The 25597-nt window shown below is 36.9% G+C and overlaps 1 protein-coding gene across 2 annotated transcripts; it reads left to right on the top strand.

Moving 5' to 3' along the window:
- The first annotated feature begins 2753 nt into the window (after window positions 1-2753).
- Window positions 2754-23668, top strand: LOC121880267 (gastrula zinc finger protein XlCGF57.1-like). Of its 2 annotated transcripts, none has more exons than XM_042387422.1 (3): window positions 2754-2856; window positions 7564-7733; window positions 18877-23668. In XM_042387422.1, exon 3 carries the CDS (start codon window positions 18928-18930, stop codon window positions 19711-19713), a length of 786 nt encoding a protein of 261 aa, XP_042243356.1. In that variant the 5' UTR covers window positions 2754-2856; window positions 7564-7733; window positions 18877-18927; the 3' UTR covers window positions 19714-23668. The 2 variants fall into 2 exon arrangements, with proteins under 2 accessions (XP_042243356.1, XP_042243355.1); XM_042387421.1 differs by having other exon boundaries at window positions 2754-3187.
- The last annotated feature ends 1929 nt before the right edge of the window (window positions 23669-25597 follow it).

Raw genomic sequence — 25597 nt, 5'->3', positions numbered from 1 at the left:
TGTTTCTCACTCTTGATTTTTTTCATTTTTGCATTTCTTTATTATTATTATTATTATTATTATTATCGCCCCCCAGGCTCCGAGGTGGGTCAGTGTTAGGTTTTAAATGCAAGAAAGTGGTTTTCTTACCGTAGAACTCAGATACCTTCACACTGGTTACTCACCCAGGAGATTATGGTGCATCACTGCGTAGAATTTCACTCTGCTTCTGGCATTCAATGCTTTGTGTACTTGATAAATGATGATTTAATGAATTCCATTAACTTACAACATCCATCTGAGTTATTGGTTATACTTGTCATAACCAATCAGTCATTACCTTTGATAATAATAATGCTAGAGGGGTCACAGATACGGGCAGATGATTGCACTTACGTTTATTTGGCACAATTCCATACACTGGACTCATGATTTGCATGGATAGGCCAGTCACTCACATTCACGCCACAGTACCGTAAGTTATAAGGAGAGTTTGTCAACCTGGAGAATTAATCGTTTAGATCTATTAGGCCAGCCTGGAGTGCTCTTGTAGCAAACAGGTCCTCACCATTGATCACTTCCTTTACAGGATGTGTTAACTTGTCGCTGGACTTAACAACAATCTCGGGGATTTGCACACACAGACTCGTAGCACTGGTAGGACTGTATGACCCCGGTTCTCAATCCGCGGAGCAGGAAGTCTTCTATTACCCAAGGTCTAAAGCCTACTGGCTAAAATGTGGTTTTGAGGCGTGAGATGACCCCTATCGGCTGGCCGGGTACCTTATCTCTACCTAAACAAACATTTGGGATGGGTTGTGCTGGAGGCCCAGCGCAACCTATGACAGTCAGTGACCTGTGCCCAGGTGGGCTAATCCCAGTAAAAAAAAATATTTATTTATTTTAGGGGTCTGGAATCGGGATATATATATATATATATATATATTGATACAATCACACAGGAAAAAGGGAAATAATGGAGCACCTTAGCTTTCGTCTTTATTCAAGACATCTTCAGAGGCAACTTAGAAGTGTATAAATCATTATGTGTCACAGAAAGACTTCTGGTTGAAGCAAGTTTGATTAGAGAATTGAATTCCATAAACCTTAGTGATGGTCAGCACAAAACTGTTAATATGTGACACAAATTTATTTGTCAGTGGCCCAGTGGTCCCATATTTTTTACCTAACTTATCATGACTAGTTACGTCGCCCTTTCTTTTAAGCTCCTTTGTGTGTGTGGTGGTGTTGGTGTGTGGATTAGTGGATGTCATTTATATATATATATATATATATATATATATATATATATATATATATATATATATATATATATATATATATATATATATAAAGTACAGTATATGATACTGCGAACATACAAGATTATGAACATATCGCGACCTAAATTATTTACTGTTAACAATATAAAGACATCACATTCACGGTAAAAGTTTTCTTTCATTGTAAACATAATAATACAAATGGCAGTTGTTGTCGAGGGATCGATTTCTCGCTCTTTCTCTACCAATAGTGGTGTCCCACAGGGTTCTGTTCTTTCACCAACTCTCTTTCTTCTTTTTATCAATGATTTACTTCACACTACAAATAATTCTATCCATTCTTACTCCGATGATTCTACTCTTCACTCTTCCTCACATTTTCCCCTTCCTCCTAACTCTCAAACTAGATCTGTTTCTGGAATTGATATCATTACTTCTATCAACGCGGATCTGTGCAGCATCTCTGAATGGGGAGATACAAACTTGGTTAAGTTCAATAGTAACAAAACTCAATATTTACCAATTACACTTTGTAAAGTAGACGATCTCCCACCAATTACATTTCAGGACGCTATCATCCTCCCAAATTCTGAAATAAATATGTTAGGCCTCACCATTTCCTCCAATATGTCCTGGAAATTACACATCCTTAGTATAACTAAAGCTGCCTCCCGAAAGTTGGGAATGCTGTATAGATGCCGCAGCTACTTCTCTCCTGAGCAGTTGCTCCAAGTATATAAGGGATTCATTCGTCCTAACTTGGAGTACTGCTCTCATATCTGGGGTGGCTCTTCTTCTGTCCAACTATTAGATAGGGTGGAATCAAAGGCATTTCGTCTTATTAACTCTCCTCCTTTAGTCGACAATCTCTCTTCCCTTTCTCTTCGCCGCAATGTTGATTCACTCTTTCTCTTTTACAGGTACTTTAACGGGCAATGTTCAGTGGATTTGGCATCCTGTGTACCGCCGGCAAGGCCGTGGGTTCGTAACACACGTCTTGCCCGCGGTGCCCACCATTTCTCTGTGGATGTCGGTCACACGAGAATAACCCGTTATAGTACCTCCTTCTTTCTTCACACAGCCAAACTGTGGAATGCTCTGCCTTCTTCTTTGTTTCCATGCTCTTACAATCTGTCTCACTTTAAAAAGCTGGTTTTCCGGCATCTTCGTGGTGTAGATTAACACAGTATAACCTTTTTTTCTATATTTTCAATTTCTTTCCGTTCTTTTTTTTTCGCCCCCCAGGCTCCGTTGTGGGTCGTTTGACCTGTGCCCGGGTGGGCTAATTCCCGTAAAAAAAAAAAAAAACGATAATGAAAATTAACGTGTCCTCGGAAATACCATCGAGTTGTGACGTCACGGATGTATGACGTCATAATGCGTTGGACCACGTCACTAGATGGCGCTGTTATTGAGGTATCTGGCATCCTCATCGGTCCACACAGTTCAGGTCTTTCATATAGTAGAGCTTTTCTGTCTAGGGTATATAGTCTTTGCACCTGACTACAACAAATTCCTCCACCTTGTACATTTTTCTCAATTTTCTCAAGAAATAATTATTTTTGGACGAGATTGATTTTAGTGGAAGTTGTTGGTGAGTTAGTGATTACATATTAATTATGTATGTAGTGCTTCTTGGGGAAGAAAAAAGAAGAAATAGAAGAAATATGAAACGCATCAACAGTGAAGTCTGCTACACTACATAGTGTAGATTAGTTAATTATATATTTTATTTAGTAATGTTGATAACTTATTTTAATTATTAAAGTAGATGTATATGCGGTAATGTATGTGGAAAGATCAAAGATGCTATTTCGATGAGATTAGGTTAAGGTTAATCTATTGGTCTAACCCGACAGGGCTGCATAGTGCCAAGGCGGCCGTATCATCTCGCGTCCAGGAAATGCCTCAAATTTAACCATATAGTAAGTTCTTTCTGTTTAATATACCGTGGAGGATAGGTAGGTTAGGTTTGTTCTTCATACCCACAACTGTAAAGTAGCGTTTATTTTAAAATTATCAATTTTTTAACACATTTTCACAAACTACAACAGTATCCACTATGATATAACAATGAAAATTCGGTAAATTTGTTTAAGTGCACCCAACTCTGTAAGAAAGTAAAAAATATATTTTTCTAGTTTATTTATTTGTGTTTAGATCGGTTATGACCTTCATTTCCGTCGGAAATTGGCCGGTTTTTTTCTATTTTTTCTTTTTTGGTGGGGCGTTTTCCGGAAAAAAAGTAATGGCTAAGCGAATACAAAATACAAAAAAAAAAAAAAAACTAGATAAACGTAAACCTGACCTGACCTGACCTAACCTAACCTAACCTAACCTAACCTAACCTAACCTAACCTAACCTAACCTAACCTAACCTAACTGAACTGAACTGACTTAGCATATGATGGAATCACTTATTTCTTACCTTGGGAGCCACGAATTACCCAAAAGTACCCAAAAGTATAGCAAATAAGAGTAAAATCTTAACGAGTATCTGTTATACATACACAAAATATGTTTAATAATATTTTTAGTGTAATTTTGTAAAAAAAATAATTTGTAAGATGAAATAATAAACAGCGAAAAACTTTCAGTATTGGCGAACGCTAAATTCCAAAGAGTTCGTGAACAAGGGAGATAACTCAGAGCCATCGTGATGCACTTCGCTAACCTAACCTAACGAAAAGTAAATCCTACGGCTATGTTAAATACCCCAAAGTAACAGAAACCTCGGTAATTATATCACCATTTTGGATAGGTGCCTCTTTGGAATTTAGCATTTTTCGCTGTTTATTATTTCATTATTTTGATTACATTTCAATGAAAACATTATTAATCAGGTTTTATTGATGTAAAACATATATTCGTTAAGATTTTACCCTGATTTAATATACTTTTGGGTACTTTTGGGTACATTTGGGTACTTTTGGGTAATTCGTTGGACCGCTTACCTTATTGGCCTGGTTCTCGTTCAAGTTACCACAATGCCACATATGTTGGTCTTGACGATATTTACATTCGTTCTTGCACTTGGGACACTTTACTGAAGTCAGAACACCATGTGATCGAGAAAATGCTATTGTTTCTTCGTTTTTTTCCCCAAAAACTCGCAATAAGCTCCATATAATTGAAGTGACACCCATTGCAGACTTCCATTATTGGAAATGAATTTGAATTTCGAAATATGAGACCTAAAATAAAAATCGAATTTGATTGGGCCAAAAATACCGCGAATTAAACCACAAATCATTTTAATTGGTTGCAAAAAAAAAAAAGCTTTTTATTGGCCGCGTGACGTGTACGGGAAAAAATGTGCATGATGATTTATGAAGGAGACACGCAGTGTGGGAGCTGAGGTAGGCAATAATGGCGGAAGATTAATGGAAGAAAACAGAAAATTTTGGATACGCTATCTTCATTATTATACATTTGCAACGGTAATGTAATAGGAGAAAATTATCTTAAAATTATACATCTTATTCGAATATGATAATAGATTAGGGGTATGAATGTTGGGTGTGGAAATACAATAATACCGAAAATTCTGTATTTTTATAATTTTCAATCAATTTCGTTCCTGGGTTAATTCTATATAATTACCGTAATAAAAACAATACTACCATGCACAAAACCTAATAGAACCTGATATAACCAAGCTAAGAAACCTACCTAACCTTTCCTGCATATGTGTCTTGGGTTTATGTCCTGGCTCGAGACCTGTGGGGAGGAAACTTCGGTAGGTCTATTGGCTCATACTAGGCAGCTCTGGTCACCTGAAGAATCTTCACCCCAATTTATTTCACCTTATGATTAATCTACCAAATGTGGTACTATTTTCGCTCTGGTCATATAGCAAGTTTTAGTAGGTTAGGTTTGATTAGGCTGCATTTGAGAAGCATTTCTGTGGCCGATTTTTACCGGTTAGGTTAGGTTCGGTTCGGTTCCAAATAGGTGGATGACCGAGACGATAATTTTACCCATAATGATAACACTAAAAAGAACACCAAACAAACCATTGAAAACTTTACCGAACCTTTCCTGAATTGTAAAAGGGGTAATATTGAAGCATGATGGTGAACACCAGATGGAGTTGTTCAATTTCTTTACTTTTTCAGCAAGTGTTCTCTCGATGATAATAAGTAATAAAAACGAAACAAAAAATTTTGGTTCAATTGCAGATATGCAAATTTTTATTTTTATAGTATAAGATTTTTTATTTAATTTTTTAGTTTTTCTCTACAATCATAAGTCACCTGTAGTGGGCACGGTGTGAAGGATGAGGGACACTGAGGGGTAAAATATAGTGACAAACTGATCACTTGATCAGTTTCGTACACCACTATATACGTGAAGTAATTAATTATTTATCTTAAATATTTCTTAAGAAAACTGCCATTGTCTGCGCCATGTTGTCGTCTGCTGTTTGTTCACTCTCGGTCCAAGTGTGCTCTCTAAGTCCACCAAAAAACCTAAAAGTACACCATAATGCTTCAACAAAGTTGCTTTTATTGGTACCTGATATCAAAATATGTACTTGCTGTTTAATATGGTAGAGGAAGTTAGGTAAGGTTAAGTAGGTTTCTTTGGTTTTTTAGGTCAGGTTCAATTAGGTTCAGTGCATTGTCATATCATTTTTATTACAGGTTACTTATTTATCATCTAAACAACAGCTGCTTAAATAATTAATGATATCGAACAAATGCTTCTGGACAAATTTTGTCTAAATTTTTCTCTGTCAGATTTCTCTAAAGTATCTGTGTTGTTCTTGGGTGCTGAAGACTGTGGATACTATCTGCAAGTTGTGACAGTTTGTCTCAAAGAAATGACATACTGTACTCCAGAAAGGAAACGCCATTTGTAGATTTACAGTTCACGGTTTCAACTATTTGTGGTTCATTCCCTAAAAAATAAAAAATAAATAAAATATTTATATATATATTGTAGTTCTATATAACAAACAGTTCCTTCCCTTCTGATAATCATCCTCTGAGTGACACCATTATACTAATAAATAAATAATGCTGTGGTTATTAACCATCACCAGTTGAATAGCCTGGTAGTCTTACACAGACAGCCAGGATATTCAGCCATAAACCCATAAACTTCATAACAACTGTATATTTGTACCCAGACATACAGTTTCTGATTATTATGCCGAGGGCTCCAAGAGCAGATCCCCCTGGTTAGGAAGCTAGGTAAGGTTAGGTAAGTTAGTTCAGGTTCTGTGCATTGTCATTTCAGATGTTAGCCGTTTCCTCCATCATTACTTCAAAATTAAACTCAGCTCCCGAAGGAATTTAAAGAATTGCACCAAAATTTCTAGAGATGTTATTTGCTTGTTATAATCCTGATTTATAATATTTCGACCTGCAATGGGTTTTCAGGAATGTGACCCATCATAAATAGGGGGATACCTCTACTAATATACATACTGCAATGAGTGTATTGTTCATGTGAACAGGATTTCCATTGTTTTATATTATAGAGTTGAATCACTATTCACTTAGTAAGAAAGTACAGCTTAAAGATACATACAGGTACATATCCAACATAGACTGATGTAAACGGATATTTGCGACCTTTAGCTATCGACTGTCATAATTTATTTGGGAATGCCAATTGGGTAGGCAGCTATCGCTTTAATTTGCATACTGTCATTCAAGGAGGAAATGTTCTTTCAGTGAATGGATTGTCACAAATAATGCTGTCATATTATTTGACTCGTACTTCATTTCTGAATGATGTTACCAGTTCAGTTTTACAGCTGTCCATTAGAGTTGCTAATTGTCAGTTGCTAGCTTCTTTACATCAACATCAACTGTCTGATTCGGGAGAAAAACACTGCAATACACTGGCTCTACCATTCATTACACTGTACATCGTTTCAGTTAGTGGATGGATTTCCAGGAACACAATCCCTTTGTATACAAGTTTATTTAACCTGATAATTAAACACCCTAATGCTACTTGAGGGATTAGGTTAGGATAGCATTAGGGTGGTTAACCTTGAGGTGATCCAAAGTATGTTTAATTATACTGTACAGTATTAACTAAATAAATGGACACCGTTAATAAATTTACACAACAAACACACAAAGCTGATGACAGTATAACATCACACATCCATTTCACATTAATTATTACTGTTTAGTGTTGTTTATACCATATATTTTATATATGTATATCATTGCCAGAATATTCACTTAATATTTGTAAATTAATGTTGTATCCTTCCTGTGCTCTGCAAGTAGTAGTGAGGTTTGAATTAACTAACTGGTCATCTGTGTGTTCTCAACAGAGGCTACCCCATGGTGACAAATCCTGCCAGAGGCTACCCCCCAGAGTATTATAATCTGTCAGAGGCTATGCTAGAGGCTACCCCAGGCTGCTAGAGGCTACCCCAGGCTGCTAGAGGATACCCCAGGCTTATATAACACTGACTGACAATTTGTCTCTTTTCAGAAAAAGGTAAGAGTTTATTCATGAGTGTACAGAGAATTATGGTGTTGAGGGATAACATTTGTAGTACAATACAGTACTGTATTCAAGTAAATACTCCAAAAGAGGAGCTCTAGATCACTGTAGTTAGCCTCTTTAGTACAGTTACCAAAGCTTTTTAGTACAATACTCTTATCCCTACAACACTATATATTAACTCTTTGAATACTGTATCATGATATTCCCAGGAGTACATTAATCTTATACTGTACTCAGGTGTGGTCGTCGGACTCAATGAGTTAAGGTAAACTAACCATAATAAAGTGAAATTGAGTCTCAACTGTAAGATGAATCACAATGGTGAGACAGGGGGACTAAACATACTTAATTTTGTGAAGGATGGACATGTGAAATACAGGTAAACCTGGATTATCGATGGGGGTTAGGTTCCTGAAAAACCCATTGGTAAGTGAAATATCAAAGGTAAGGATCATTATAACATGGGGTTTAATGGGATACATTCCCAACCAGTCCCCAAACACACATGTATCACCAGCAAAAAAGAATCCTACGCTTGTAAAATCAGTAGAAAACAAATTAAACAACACTCACCACATAATGAAGAATAAGCCTGGTCATCATCCAGGGACTCTTGTAGGTGTAGTGGAGATGTCACTCTGACTTCCACACAGCCTCTGGGGAGCCTCATGCCACTTCACAATGTCAAGCTTCACCTCAGAGACATGGTTGTCTTGGATGCTTTGGCCTTTCCAGATATTTTCAGAGTTACACTGCTCACTTCTCAGTCACAAAAACAGCAAAGGCAGCTTGTCACAAAAACAGAGCGAACAATGATACCATAAAAACAATGATAGTGGCTGACACTGCTCACAACAACAGAGGCGAAGCATTTTACAGTCACGAAACAACAGAAAATATCACTTCACAGTCACCATAACACAGTTCAATCTAAATGTTAGTATTATATTGTCCTCGCTATAAGAAAAAAACCACCGATGAGTACAATGTACATGCAGCCAACGATAATCATGAAACTACGCGATGGCTGGGAGTTATGCACGACAAAGAGTCAAGCGCTGGATTGTAGTGCGGGAGTTGGCCGTGTGGCGGAGCGCGGGTAGGTATTACCGTGACTGACAAGTACAACCAGAGATGCGTTACCTATGGTGGTGGATAGGATTAAATATCGTTTCCTTATAAAAGAGACTGATTTGACATAGAAAAATATAAATTGCATTGCTGGAATCCTTGCAAGATAGCGATTAATTTGAGTACAGCATGCCCTTAAAATTCGCGGGAGTTCGTGCCTCAAAATGGCCGCAAATTGCCAAATCCGCTAATATCATTTTCTGACTGTGTGCAAATAAATGTATATCCCCTTTGTGTTTGCCCTTCGGACAATTATTTCTTTTACCTGTACTGAATATGTGTGTGTAGCTACACACACACACACACACACACACACACACACACACACAAGACACATTCACACACACACAAGACACATACAATAAATAATAATGGGAAAACCCTCTCGCAAATAATAAAAAACAAGACAAAATGTATCGAAATGTAGAAAAAATGCGAGTCTACCCTAAAGTCAACTCCATGCTTTATTAAAGTTGGGTTGGTTGGGTTGCCATAAGGCAATTTTTTCCTCATAAAAATTACTGTCTCTAGAATGAAATGCATCCGAGCTCCAGCTGGGTTGATATATACAGTAGATCAAACTTACACAATTTATTTCGTGGCCATCTAGCCAACCCAATATGAAGAATGTCGTTACAGTGGGGTATGCTATAACGAACGGATCCTACTACGAATATTCCTATAACGAACGGTTTTACCTATAAAATTGAGAATGCTATAACGAACGAAACTCTTACAACGAACATTATTTAAATTTTTTTTTATTTTTTTTTTTTTACCAATTTATTGTTTTATTATTACAAGTATTAATGATATTCTTTATTTCAGGGGTTTAGATGCATATGTATGCACTTTATTACAATTTTTACAATTTTATATTATATTTTTCAGTGTTAAGTGGTTGTATTTGGGGGCCTGGAACTGATTAATCCTACAACGAACGAATGCTATAACGAACAAGGTTCTAGACCAATTACATTCATTATAGCATACCCCACTGTAATTGCGATGTAATGCTGTACTTTTTTCACATTATGTATGTAGGATGGTGTGTGTATGTAACTGGGCAAAAATAAATGAAGAAAATTACGTGTATCTACCTGAAAATACGAGTTAAAAAGCAGTCATAACACCTCACAGCCATAGTTTTCTTAAAATAATACAGTATATACAGTACCAGGAAATGTGAGGAATATATAAAAATAATACCAATGAATAAGTTACAACGAAAAATACTATACCTGTACAGTATTGCCAAATCGGAAAATAATAGCCAAATGAAAGTTTAACCCAGTCGCCATTTGCATACATTTGCATACATTTGCTCCACCATAGTAATAAAGATCAGCTGGGATGCCGATTCCCTAGCAACGCTTACCACCAGCTACACTCTGCGCCCTCCTCCCTTTACGTGTTTGCCCTTAGGACAATTAGTTCTCTTAATTTTTTTTTCACTGTGAATTTAGGATGGTGTGTGCATGTAACCGAGTAAAAATAAATGAAGAAAGTTATGTATATCTACCTGAAAATACGAGTTGAAAAAACATAACACATCATTATTCTTTAAATAATGTTTCTGAATGCACCTTATACAATATAAATGAATAATAATATGGTCACACAAGAGGAGATGGGACGCCATTGTTTTCGTTTGTATTTACAGCCAGGAGTCCGGGACGATAGTTCTACACGAGAAAATTAAGAAAATAAGACCCTGGTTGTAGCTGTAGTAAAATTAATGTAAAAAAAATAATATACAGTATATGTTTTAAGTAATGTTATTTAATGTTAATAAATGGAACAATAGAAGTAACTAACCACTAATGGTAATAAAAAAGAAAAAGATGGATTGGGAACGGCAACATATACGTGCGCATTTAAGGATACTGTACCGCGTCATTTATCTTTTTAAGAATATGTACAAGAGATTCATTATTGTTTATTACTGAATATGTATTTGATTGGATTAATCTTTATATGTGCAAAATGAATACAATACAGTTCATTAATAATACAGTGATCCCTTGGTTAACGAGATTTCGGTTAACGAGATTTCGGTTAACGAATTACCTTCTAAAAGATTCTTAACATCGGTTAACGAGCAATCCCTCGATTAACGAGTTTTTGACGAGCGCCCCTCCACATGTTTTCGCTTGCATTTGGCAGTCCACCAGTTGTAGTATTAGTCCGCCAATACAGTAATCGGTTCTAAGACTTAAATTTCTTACTACAACCTGTATTTTAGTAAATGTCAAGAAGTTTGTACTATTCAATAATTTTAAAAGTTTTATATTAAATTTTTTAGTCATTTTAACAATTATTGAACATAATTGAAGTTTAGGAAGCTAGTTTTTTGCACGCCAAACAGCCTGTCAACACACCATACAGTGTAACATCTTGCTTGAGTCTCTCTTCAACTAAATGCTTTTTTTCTGTGTTTCCAAGCAAATTATTGGTCAATTTGAAATTTATTTTACATATTGACAGTATATAATACAGTGCAGTGTTGATTTAAAGAAAATAATCTTGAATTACACTAAGAGAACTAAAATTTTATGGGTGAAATGGCACCATGGGGTGACTTCTCTTCCACCCCAATGCCTTCTCTTCTCCCTTCTCCTCCACCCCCATTCTAATTCCCATCATCATCATCATCTAGGAGCCTTCTACATACACACCTCAAAGTAAGTGTACTTTACTACCTTTTTTGTTGAATTTAGGCAATTTTCGGTGAGCTGGAACCAATTACCCAAAAACCCATTGAAACAATGGTTTCGGTTAACGAGTTTTTCGGTTAACGAGCAACCTTCTGGAACGAATTGTGCTCGTTAACTGAGGGACCACTGTACGTAGAATATTAAAACACACACAGGGAGACAAGACGGCATTGTTTTCGTGAGTGACGATAGTTCTACATTAGAAACTGAAGAAAATAAGACCCTGGTTGTAGCTGAGGTGAACTTAATGTAAAAAATTTAATACCTGTATGTATGTTTTAAGTAATGTTATTTAATGTTAATAAATGGAACACTAGAAGTAGCTAACCACTAATGGTAAAGAAATAAAGTGAGACGATTGGGAACGCCAACGTATGTACAGTAAGTGTGTACATGTGAAAACATACCGTCATTTCTCTACATATGAATATGAAAGTAACACTTATTTACTGTTACGAATGTAAAACAAAAATTCTACTCACCAATGGTGGTAAAGTCTTAAACATAAGGACAGCCAAAGAATATTGTGCAAGTTTTTACTCATGACGAAGTCATCAGGTTCAACTCTGACTGAAGCTGTAGCTTTTCATAAAGCTGTTGCTGAAACTGTTACTGAACCCGAAGTAGTTGTTGAAGCTGCTTATGATGCTTAATTTGATGGTGTAGCTGAAGTTGATGGATTAGGTCTTTGAATAATAAAGCTGTCGAAAGAACCTTGCACAGCTGCTTTCTTTTCTCATTATACATCTTTATGTAGAGGTCATTTTCGTTTATTTAAATTTTAATGCTTTGTTTTGTTTATGGATCCACTTCAGAAAATATGTTCATTGCTTGCTCCATATAATATCCACAGACCTCTCACCTTTCTCATATCATTTTAACACATCTAGCTTCTCGGCTAAGCTTATACACTTTCTATTAGATTTTGAAACAACACTACCATCACTTGCTCTCTTGCTCTTGTTGAATAGGGATGCAAAAATGCTGTAAGAAACCTGAGAAAGTTTTTCTCCTTTTCCTGTTCAGGTGCGTGAAAACAAAGGGCCCACCAGCTGCGATTGTTTATACACCCTGTACTAGTGATGCTGGCGTCACCACTAACAAGCCCGGCAGCCTCCGTGCGCAAGTCGTGTTTTTTTCTTTTAATATCGGGGTTTAGTTATTATTTATACGAAAATGTAATAATTTTTTTGTAATTTCGTCGTAAATACGAAGAAAATAATGGCATAAATTGAATTGGGTCCAAAATTAACCAGGGTCTTAGATATGAATCTTCGTTAGTTGAACCGTCGATATCAGAGGCTTTACCGTACAGTACAAGGTTTTGTATATTACCTGATTCTGGAAATTTGATGTAATCTTTTGCCAAATGGGTCAAAATATTTGCAAAGCATCTGACAAACTTGCAAACTGACGATACAGAAATTTCCAAGCAGTTTGCCACACTAATTTTGAAGCTGCCGCTGCTGAAGTATCTCAATGCAGTTAGTAGTTGGAGGTGTGCTGGAATACTGCATCCTGTAGGATAGGAAAATTTTTTATTTTACTATTTTGTCTAATATTGCACATCCTGAGTATGGTAAACAACAGTGCTCCCACGATGATAGACATTACTGTATTACATTTTAATATCTTGAGAGATTGAACCTCTATAAAGTGCGACATATAAGTGATATTCCCATTAGCCAGAATAACTGGGGATGAGAGATTTCTGATTTTCCAGAGCACAAGAGGACTCTCTCAAACCCTGATAAATCCCTCATTCCTGGAATATATCCAGTTACACTGTACTGATAAAAGTTTCCAAGTCTAAACATTCTTTCATTTTTGGAGACCCAGGAAAACACTTGGAAAGAGTTTCCAGAAGTGTTCTCAAAAATGTTCAGAAAATGTGCATGATATCCAACCTCCAAATTTGCTCCCAGGCCTGGTTACAAATTGTTTAAGAGATTTTATGGAATTTTCTTAGAAAATGAGCCTGATTTTCAACCTCGAAAACTCGTTCACAGACCTGGAATGGAGAAAATTTTCCCAAAACGATTCCAAGCCTATTTAAAATCTGAGTATTGGAGCATTATTTGCTAATGGAGATATTACTACTTGTAATTACGGCCTGTTTGTATTGCTATTGTACATGGGGGGTGGTATTAGGAGGTTTAATGGGTGCTGAGTATTTTTTTTGCACCATTGCATAACATTCAATAAATACCCAATACAGTACATCACCAAAGAAAGACCAAAATTCAAGGTTTAGAATTTCGGTCTACAAAAATACCTCTAGTCTAACCTAACCTAACCAAACCTAACCTTTCCTTAACATTACCTTTCCTAACATTACCTTTCCAAACATTACCTTTCCAAACATTACCTTTCCTAACATTACCTTTCCTAACATTACCTTTCCAAACATTACCTTTCATAACATTACCAAACCTAACCTGACCTAATCTAAAGCTAACTTAACCCAATTATCTTGTAGACTGCACTCTATAATAACACCAGAATTTCTTACATCGTCCCTCTTCAACTACAGTGACCCCTCGTTTAACGAACGCCTCGGTTAACGAAATTTTGGTTAATGAACGGCCTTCCATAAGGATCTTCAATTCGGTTAACGAACAAAAATTCGGTTAACGAATTTCTTGCGAACCGACCTCAACATGTTTTCGCTTGCACTGGCCGGGCAACCAGCTTTAGTATCAGTCCGCCAATACATTAATCGGTTCTAGGGCTTAAATTCCTTACTATTTTAGTAAATATCAAGAAGTTTATACTATTCAATAATTTCAAAAGTTTAATATTAACTTTTTTAGTCATTTTAACAATTATTGAACATAATTGAAGGTAAAGAAACTAGTTTCTGGCGCGCCATCCAGCCTGTTAACACACCAGACAGGCGTTAGTCTCTCTGTTTTCAGTGGAGGTAACATCTTGCTTGAGACTCTTCAACTAAATGCTTTTTCTCTGTGTTTCCAAGCAAATTATTGGTCATTTTGAAATATATTTTACATATTGACAGTATATAATGCAGTGCAGTGTTGATTTAAAGAAAATAATCTTGAAATACACCAAGAGAACTAAAATTTTATGGATGAAATGGTGCCATGGGGTGACTTCTCTTCCACCCCAATGCCTTCTCTTCTTCCTTCTCCTCCACCCCCCATTCTAATTCCCATCATCATCATCATCATCATCATCATCCAGGAGCCTTCTACATACACACCTCAAAGTAAGTGAACTTTTCTACCATTTTTGTTGAATTTCGGCAATTTTCGGTGAGCTGGAACCAATTACCCAAAAACCCATTGAAACAATGGTTTCAGTTAACGAACTTTTCGGTTAACGAACGGCCTTCTGGAACGGATTGAGTTCGTTAACCGAGGGGTCACTGTATTGGCATATGTGGCTCATCTCGTTCAAGAAGTTCATGGATGCATTCCTTGGACAGCCTATAACTCCTCCTCAGAAAGATAAGCAAAATAATTCTGACGGTCTCTTATAACAATCCTTGGTAGCCTCACGTCATCAGCCAGCTCTGCATACCAGAATGCTATAATGCCAGCCTGAAAAAATAAAACAAAATTTAATATCTATTATCTATATAATGCAGTAACTATAGTTTATTAGATAAATTACTATTGATAATATTTTGCAAACTTGTTGCATAGCTATTAGAGATAATTTCCTTAAGAAATTTAACTTTTTGTTTTATTGTTGCTCAAGTTAAGATAGGACTGACATGGTTAAAATCAAGTGATTGAAAACATCATTAATTAATTATGACACTTTTTTCCAACTCTGAGTTAGAACCTTACCTCTAAAAAATATTTTATGTTGCCTAACATAAACTTACAAACATTGGTAGTACCTAAACACAACCGGAACAACAACGCAAACAGTGAAATATAGCAGGAGAAATTTTTTCCAAGGTAATTATCAGCGTGGGTCACAGATGACACTTGTTGTAAACTATTATCTCAGCACTCTACCAAGTACATTTGGCTCATCTTACGTCTTCCCTATATAATATATTGGCGAATTGGAATTGGCATTACATCTATCTATCACAAAAAAGTGCGTTACTTACCATGTTTGAAGCTATAAGAGGATGATTGTAGGAATGCAATGCTCGATAAAATTGGAGATTGGGAGACGAAAAATATTCGGAGTTGAAGGTACAACTTCACGGGGGTACACGGCGGTCTCTTAAAAATATATACATTTCCATTGGGACCGGTTATTAGGACATCTAAATATTTGTTTTCTTTATTATATCATCTTAATTTACATATACAGTATTGTATTTCAGAGACATTTTTGATTCATGTAAAACGAGTTTGAACATTCGGGATAAGTCTTTCGGGTGCCTACCCACACCCGGGGACTTATCCCGAACTTTCCAATAATATTGTCGGACTACCAAATGATAACCCAACAAAATTTGGTTTAAAAAAATGTATTACGGCTCAGAGGGCGCTTTCGTGTACTAATAAACAACCCGAATGTTAAAAAAAATGCCCGTCTGTCATGTGTAATTTTAGGTACCCGGTCTTAGCTGGGTAAACAGTGTGTAAACTTGCTACCCTTCTGACAGGAGACAAGCACAGAGGCACTGTATCAATTTGGCCGCTGCATCCCTTGAGAGGACTTGACACATGCCTAATACCGTAAATATTATAATAATTTTTTTTTATTATTATAATTAATCAGAGTTTAGAGAAATTATTTAGGGTAAAAATTTATGTATAAATGGACTTGATGGTGATAATGATGATGATAATGATAGCAATAATGTTGATGGTGATGATTGTGAGGATATGTGATAATAAGAACATAAGAACATAAGAATGGAGGAAACTGCAGCGGGCCTATTGGCCCATACTGGGCAGTCCCGTTTACACCCAACCCCTATTGCTCATATGAGCATCCAACCTATGTTTGAAGCAATTCAGCGTATTCGAGTTAATGATGATATTTGGTAACTTGTTCCATTCATCCACTACTTTGTTTCCAAACCAGTGTTTACCTATTTCACGCCTAAATCTAAATTTATCTAATTTAAAACCATTGTTACGAGTTCGCTCCTGGTTGGATAATTTGAGTACCTTTGTAATGTCCCCTTTGTTTAGCCCTGCCTTCCACTTATACACCTCTATCAGGTCGCCCCTCGCTCTACGTCTCTCAAGGGAGTGCAAATTAAGATGCTTTAACCTGTCTCTATACTCAAGGTTCCTGATGCCCGGGATTAGTCTTGTCATTCTCCTCTGAATTCTTTCCAAGGATTCTATATCCATTCTGTAATACAGTGACCAGAACTGAACTGCGTAATCCAGGTGTGGTCTCACAAGAGCAAGATACAGTTTTAGGATGACCTCGCTAGTCTTGTAACTAACACTCCTTTGTATGAACCCAAGTACTTTATTAGCCTTGTTACGAGCAAAAACACATTGTTTACTTGGCTTAAGGTTCCTACTTATCATTACTCCTAAATCTCTCTTGATCGGATTTCTCTATGGCATCGTTGTTCATCTGGTATCTGGTTTCCATGTTTACACCTATACTGAGTACTTTACATTTGTCGACGTTGAATTTCATCTGCCATTTTTCAGACCATTCGAAAAATTTGTTTAGATCTTCCTGTAGTTTTGCCGAGTCCTCGTCAGATTTGATAACACGTCCTATTTTAGTGTCATCAGCAAATTTACTTATGTTGCTGTCTATGCCGATATCTATGTCGTTTATGTATATAATAAACAATAATGGTCCAAGTACTGAGCCTTGGGGAACTCTACTTGTGACGTTGCTCCAATGGGACTTAGTGCCGTTAATGCTCACTCGCTGTTTCCTGTCCTGTAACCACGCCCTAATCCATTTAAGGATGTCACCTTTGATGCCATGAGCTTCTACCTTTCTAATTAGTCTTTCGTGGGGGACTCTGTCGAAGGCTTTACTAAAGTCGAGATATACCACATCATAATTGTGCCCCTCGTCCACCGATTCGAAAACTGATGAAAAGAATGTTAATAGATTAGTTAGGCAAGAACGTCCGCTTGTGAAGCCATGCTGGGAATCATTGATCAATCGGTGCTTCTCCAGGTGATTTCGAATAGAGTTTGAAATGATTGCTTCCAGTAATTTGCCTACTATTGATGTTAGACTGATTGGGCGGTAGTTAGAGGATAGTGATCTATCCCCCCTTCTTGAAAATCGGTATTACATTCGCTATCCTCCAGGATTCTGGTACTACACCTGTTTTTAAGGACATGTTAAACAACTTTGCTAAGAGCATACTAAGCTCTTCCTTACATTCCTTTAATACTCTGGCAAATATCTCATCGGGACCAGGTGACTTATTAGGCTTTAATTTGTCTATTTGCTTACTGACATCGTTACTAGTCACTACTATCTCACTTAATTTTTTTTCTTCACTATCTCTGAATAGAGTCGGTGCCTCAGGTATCATGTTTAAATTTTCGGTGGTGAAAACTGTTGAAAAATATTTATTCAAATTATTGCTCATTTCTCCATCGTTATGAGTGAGCTCGCCGGAGTCTGACCGTATTGGTCCAATCTTTTCTTTTGTTTTAGTTTGATACATTTGGTAGAATCCTTTGGGGTTAGTCTTCGCCTCCCTTGCTATCCTTACCTCATTATTCCTCTTTGCTTTCCTTATCTTGGTTTTAACCCTACTCGCCAATACCCTATAATAGTCCCGGAGGTGAATTTCGCCACGCTTTATCCTTCTACCTATAGCCTTCCTTTGGCCAATGATGTTCTTTAAATAATTATTTATCCATTTAGGGTCATTGTTGTCTGATCTGAGTTTTTTGTACGGTATGTTCTGCCTTTGTGCATTAAGTATCTCACTATTTAAATTGTCGTGGAACTCGGCAATCTCAGATCTCGTTATCAGGTCGGTGTCATCTGTCAGGTTCACGGCCAAGCGCGACACCCCCTCTCTCAGCTGCCTCTTTAAACTGTCAAAGTTTGCCCTTCTGAAATCTGGTACTTTCGTGGAATTTTCCTTACGTCTGCCCTGAAAATCTAACTGGTGATGATTGTGAGGATATGTGATAATGATGGTGATGATGATAATAATGATGGTGATATTAAGTATGATGATATAGATGATAATTCTGATAATGATGGTAAGGATAATAGTGATTATATTACATAAACCCTGATTAGCTTTAATTTTACACAAGCTGATTTAGTCACTTCTAGTTTTCATTTACAAATTGTTCTTGTTATACGAATATTATCTAAGGCAAAATATTTTGTTTCAGATAGTGTGACATCACATTTCAAGACCAAGTGTAACAAAGTTGAAATTCACAATGTCAACCAGACAAGAAAAGTTCTCCTGTGAAGAATGTGGCAAACAGTTCTACTTGAAGTCTACTCTTAAGACACATTTTCTTGTACACAGTAAGATGAAAGAGTTAGAATGTGGGGAATGTGGGAAACATTTTACACGAAAGAGTCATCTCAAGAGACACATACTAAGACATAATGGTATAAAAGAGTTTGAATGTGAGGAATGTGGGAAACATTTTGCACAAAAGGGTGATCTCAAGAGACACATACTTGGACATAGTGGTTTAAAAGAATTTGAATGTGGGGAATGTGGGAAACATTTTGCACAAAAGAGCGATCTCAAGAGACACATACTTGGACACAGTGGTATAAAAGAGTTTGAATGTGAGGAATGTGGGAAACATTTTACAAAAAAGAGTAGTCTCAAAACACACATACTTGGACACAGTGGTATAAAAGAGTTCGAATGTGACGAATGTGGGAAACATTTTGCACGAAAGAGTGATCTCAAGAGACACATAATTGGACACAGTGGAATTAAAGAGTTTGAATGTGAGGAATGTGGGAAACATTTTACAAAAAAGAGTAGTCTCAAAACACACATAATTGGACACAGTGGTATAAAAGAGTTTCAATGTGAGGAATGTGGGAAACATTTTGCAAAAAAGAGTGGTCTCAAAACACACATGCTTCTACACAGTGGTTTAAAGGAGTTTGAATGTGATGAATGTGGGAAATGTTTCTCCCAGAAGGGTACTCTCAAACATCATAAACTTGTGCATGAAAAAACTTCTACCATGGCCTAAGTATGTTACCATGACATAAAAAAATATGTTTGAAAAATAATCTTGTGTTAGTTGAGGGGTATTCTATGAGTCTAATAGAACTTGTAGCTGCAGTCATTTTGCTAACATGTAATAGTCACATGTACTGTAGATGCAGCCATTTTGATTTGGCTTGGTCAAGCCAGGTAGTGATGTTGTTGACCTAGTTGTCACTTGTACCCAGTATATTGTACATTAATATTTGTGATGTACTAACATGTATTGTACAGTTCTGGACCGAAGTTTCTGGTACACTCAAGGTGGAGAGTACGAAGTCCACCCCCACCCTTATTGGATGGCGGGTCCGCTGTCCAGCCATCACCCTCCCCACACAAACTGCACCCTTGTAGTTCAACAATCGAGCTTTGATATTTCCATTTCTCAATAAGGACTACGAAAGGATATCATTCTTTTGTTTGTTTGATTCACAAAACAATTTACCATATCAAGTTTTATATAATTTGATATAATTGTTACAAGGTCATTAGATAATAATGACATTGGATAGAGTGTGTCTATGTTTTAAACAACGTTAATTAGATATTTATAATGATGTTGATATGAGGAGAAATATTGAAAGTACGAGGGTGGAAATCACATTTATTTTTAATAGTTACCAACACAGTTCATACAGAATCTCAATAGCCTGTCCAATGACCTCCCTTTTCTATAACCTCCTGGAGTCTTTTTGGGACTGCACATTATCAGAAAGATTATTCAATCTAATTGGATGGCTTGGTGCATTATCTAAGAGGAGCAAGGCTTTGTTGGATATATTTCGCTTGTTACTGTACCTTTCAACAGCAGGGGCAAAATAGTTTGTGAACCAGTTTTGAAAAAGGCTCATGGTCATCCAAGCTTTCTTGTTTGAATGCTTAGGCTTGGCGAAGCCCTTGAAAGGGGCTTTAATTTCATTTCACCAGTAGCATTTCCTCCCAAAAGAAGAGTCAGACGATCTTTTGAAGCTTTAAAACCTGGTGCCGACTTTTCTAATTTGGAATTGAACATCCTAGCAGGCATGCGCTTCCAAATAAGTCCGGTTTCATCCATTTTGTACAAGTGCAGCTTCTCTATCAGCACTGGCAGCTTCACCGACCATCTTAATGTAATGTAACTGAAGGCGCTTCTTAAACCTTTCAAACCATCCTTTACTCGCCTGAAAAGGTTTTGCATCAGAACTTGCACCTTATTCTTTCTGCAAATCCCCATACAAACTTTTTGCTTTCTCCTGAATGATCATCGTACTTTGCTGCACATTCTGTTTTGTTTGGTCTTCAATCCACAAATTCAACAGTCTTTCCATATTAAGCATCACATCACTTCGATGAAAAAACAATGTATGAGCAGTTAAAGGAGTAGCCGATTTAGCACTTGACCTAACTTTGTCTTTATTATCACTTATTGTGCTCACTGCAGATGTAGCAAGGCCTAATGTATTTGCATTCTGGATAAGTTTTTCTCCCGTATCAAACCTCCATAAAACATCAAGCTTAATGTCCAATGTAATTCCTTTATGGGATCTTTTAGCACCACTGCTTTCACTTGAACTCGATGGCCTATTTCCACTCATCTTGAATAAGGGTACACAGTAATACAGTCCCGAATACAGAAGTACAGTTTGTAAGTGTCGCACGACCAAGCGCTCAAGACCGCATGTGAGTTCAAACAGAGCGGGTTAGTATGGCTTGGGTACGCGACGTCCCCACTGTACAGTCTTGTAGCAACCACCAAGAAGTTCACACAAAATAAATTTTATAATTTGATTTTTTTTCTAATAGTACAGGTATTGAAAAAAAAAATTAACTTATAATTTTTGTACCCAATTTCCATAATGGCAAATTTTTTGTCCTTATCCCAGATATATGGGTCATAATTTACAAAATCCGTAAGAGTGAATTTCTGTAACCTGAGTTTCCATAACCCGGGGGATGCCTGTAGATAAGGTATAATGTAGAAATATAAAACCTTTGCAAATCCTTTTATTCTATTTGTTATTCTTTATGGTAAAACTACTACCATTTACAGTAATTTCAATGAGCTGCATGACCTAACATATTGCAAACATCATGCCTTGTATTACAGTATTGCATCTCCAGCAATGAATTTAGCCATGAGAAGTGCTGTGGAGTGCCTTATCATCTGAGTATACAGTATATCACTTTTCCAAAAATCCTCGTCTTTCTCAATGTAGAGCTGAGCAAAAGCCAGTCTCCTTGCCCAGCTTCCTTCTGTCAAGTGTTCTTTCCTTGCGGGAGCGCAGTGGTGTAGACCCACCTAATGTAACTTTCGTCAGACACCACGAACTGCAAGCTCTCCCTTGTGGACTCTGCGATTATGAAGTGGTCCGCCTGGCTGCTGCGGTGATGTTGCCATACCCAGCTGGAGTAGTCCTCCATACAGCACCTTATCTTGCTGAGAAGAGAACGGGAAGCATATATAACTTGGTAATATTAAATGCATCAGTAATATTTTACTATTACTGTATAGTGAAATTGATGAAGAGTGCTCTGCTGGCTCAATAATAGCTTACCCAGGTTGGTCATATTTCCGCTTTCCTCCCACCTCCTGATTCCCTTGCCTACAGTTGTGGGGGACATGCCAAGCTCATACGCAATGGCACGTATGGAGACGCTAGAATCATGGAGGCTGATGATTCTTCCTTTCAAGACTAACTATCTCTTCCTTCCTGTTCATGTCTGGTCGGTGGAGCTACTGAACACCGTCGGCTGTAATGGTGTTGACAACACCTCAGTTGAAACTTATCCTGCTGTCTGGTGTGCAATAAATTGGCCACATCGTTCACCGCTAACTTGGGATGCAGTGGTAAAACGTCCTCTTCAGAACCATAGTATCCCTTACATTCCTGCTTAGTATGCTGACTACCATTCAGAGGGAAAATACAGCTAGAGAATTCTGACATCATTGCAAATCCTAGCCACCAAGACACACACTCCACTATGCCATGATTATCTAATAATGTTGTAACTATTATATCAAATAATGTAAAACTTGATTGGGTAAATTGTTTGATGAATTTAATAAACAAATCAATGCCATCCTTTCCCAGTTCTTAGTGAGAAATGGAAGTATCAGAGCTTGATTGTTGAACTGCGAGGATATTTGTTTGTGTATTGGGGACGATGGACGGACAGCGGTCAGCAGACCCGCTGTCCAGTACAGGTGGGGCAAACTTTAAACACCCTCCACCTTGACTGTATCAGAAACTTCATTGCAGGTCTGTACATAAGAACTGTAATGTAGTAACATATATTGTGCATTAACAACTGTGGTGTACTAACATGTATTGTACATTAACAACTGTGATGTACCAACATGCATTGTACATTAACAACTGTGATGTACTAACATGTATTGTACATTAACAACTGTGATGTATTAACATGTATTGTACAGTCCCCCCAAAAAAGTATCGTTAGCCATGGGGTTGATGTGATTCAAGGCTTTCCGAGCAATGTTACTCGATTTGTTTTTGAACGGGTGGTAGTTCTACGTCAGTGTCCTTTTACCATGAAAGAGTACTGTATATACATTTTCAAGCAATACATACATTAATGTAGCTGTATATGGATATCTTGTTAAATTGTAGTATATACAGTAGTACAGGGATATATCATCCAAGGACAACTCCCTCCCCCAATCCTACTCCCATCTCTAGCTGTTGCTGGTATGGCGAGCAGGTGTATCAACTTATGATGATGCACTGGGGATCATATCAAAGCATTTTGTCTAACGTTTCAAATTGTTATGACATAAAATTTAACGATACTTTTTTGGGGACTGTACATTAGCAACTGTGATATAAGAACATAAGAACATAAGAATGGAGGAAACTGCAGCGGGCCTATTGGCCCATACTGGGCAGTCCCGTTTACACCCAACCCCTATTGCTCATATGAGCATCCAACCTATGTTTGAAGCAATTCAGCGTATTCGAGTTAATGATGATATTTGGTAACTTTTCCATTCATCCACGACTCTGTTTCCAAACCAGTGTTTACCTATTTCACGCCTAAATCTAAATTTGTCTAATTTAAAACCATTGTTACGAGTTCGCCCATGGTTGGATAATTTGAGTACCTTTGTAATGTCCCCTTTGTTTAGCCCTGCCTTCCACTTATACACCTCTATCAGGTCGCCCCTCGCTCTACGTCTCTCAAGGGAGTGCAAATTAAGATGCTTTAACCTGTCTCTATACTCAAGGTTCCTAATGCCCGGGATTAGTCTTGTCATTCTCCTCTGAATTCTTTCCAAGGATTCTATATCCATTCTGTAATACGGTGCAGATATGTCAAGGGAAATCCCAAGGGCTCTGTGAAATATATGATGGATGTTCTTATGCTGATCTTTGTAATGTATAATGTACATTCATGTTATGTTAATCTGTGTAATTTGTTGTATATAGGGAGTTATTGTATATTGTGTGAGATATTACATAATGATAGCTGGGTACAAATTGTTCCAAACTAAGGGTTTTGTGATGTTACTCCAGTTAATAACCTATATATATATATATACTGAAATGTTATTTGAAGTTGTTTGAGGTATCCAATAATTTTTTTTTTTTGTAACTTGTTTTATTTGTGTCATTAAGAATTTGTGAATGTGAATTAATGTAACTGTGATTTTATTACCCATAATACTTGGTAGGAGAGTTGAAATGGGAATGAAGGTAGAGAGAACTGTGAGGACTCACTGTAGACGAGACCTGTGTCTCACTGCTTCACACAACTCAATTGAGTTTAGGCCTATGTGGATCTATCCTGTGAATCTAACTTGTATATACAGTATTTGTAAATAATGATTGCACCAAGTACAGGTATAGAAAGCAGGAGTTGGTGGCTATCCTTTGTTTTCCATCAGTGGTCCTGTGAATACTTGACATGCACTAACATGAATTATACATTAACAACTGTAATAGGCTTCATAGGTCACTTGTTAGTGCTGTTTACTACAAATCTATATGACAGGCTCAATGTTGTGGCTTGACAGTGTTTGTGGGTCATTTATCTTGTGGTGGTCTACACATAATACTGTGTATGTAAAATAATCTTTTATAAAAGGATTAAATGGTCAACTATATACTCCTCTGATCACTGATGTAAGAATTATAAGTTGCTGTCATATAAATTTATAAAATTTAAGATAACTAGTTCAAAGGTTAATGTGATAATGATACCAATGCACTTCTGTATTGGAAATAAATATTTGTTATAATTCAAGTTTTATTATGATATCCGTGTCACCTTCTCCTGCCCTAATTACAGGGAAAAATGGAAATTAATCCACCGCTCTAGGCATTAGAGGACATGTAGCACTGCTATGAGAAGGGAGAACACTGCCTCTCCCACCTGGGGTGTGGCGGGAGTCTTATTTTCCTTAATGATGCTTTTGCAGTCGATAGGCATTAACCTGTGTCTTAAGTAATTAAGCATAGCAGAGCCTAATTAGAGGGAAATGTTGTTCTGATATTTATTTAATGAATATCCATCACATTGGCTGTACAACCAAGCATGACAAGGAAATTGAAAGACATGTTTAATTCATAGAATTGTCAAATTACACAAAGATTATGCTACGGGGTGTAATATGATTGTCATATATTTAAGAAGCAATTAACTAATAGGCAGGACAGTTTACAGTGGTGTGCAGGAGGTCCCCGTGTTACAGACGGGTTTTGTTCCTGAAGACATTCTCAAGTCGGATTTGTATGTTAGTCGGAATACATGCTATGTACATAATGTACTTACAGAACAATGCTTAGAATCCCACTATATCATAGCTTAAATCCTTATATACATATAAAATAAATCACTTAATTTAAGACAAAAGAAGAAATAGAATAACA

This window comes from Homarus americanus, unplaced genomic scaffold, assembly GCF_018991925.1.
Source record: "Homarus americanus isolate GMGI-L3 unplaced genomic scaffold, GMGI_Hamer_2.0 scaffold43718, whole genome shotgun sequence".
Lineage (NCBI taxonomy): Eukaryota > Metazoa > Arthropoda > Malacostraca > Decapoda > Nephropidae > Homarus > Homarus americanus.
The sequence above is the reverse complement of the archived record's forward strand: the minus strand, read 5'-3'. Positions and strand labels throughout refer to the sequence as shown.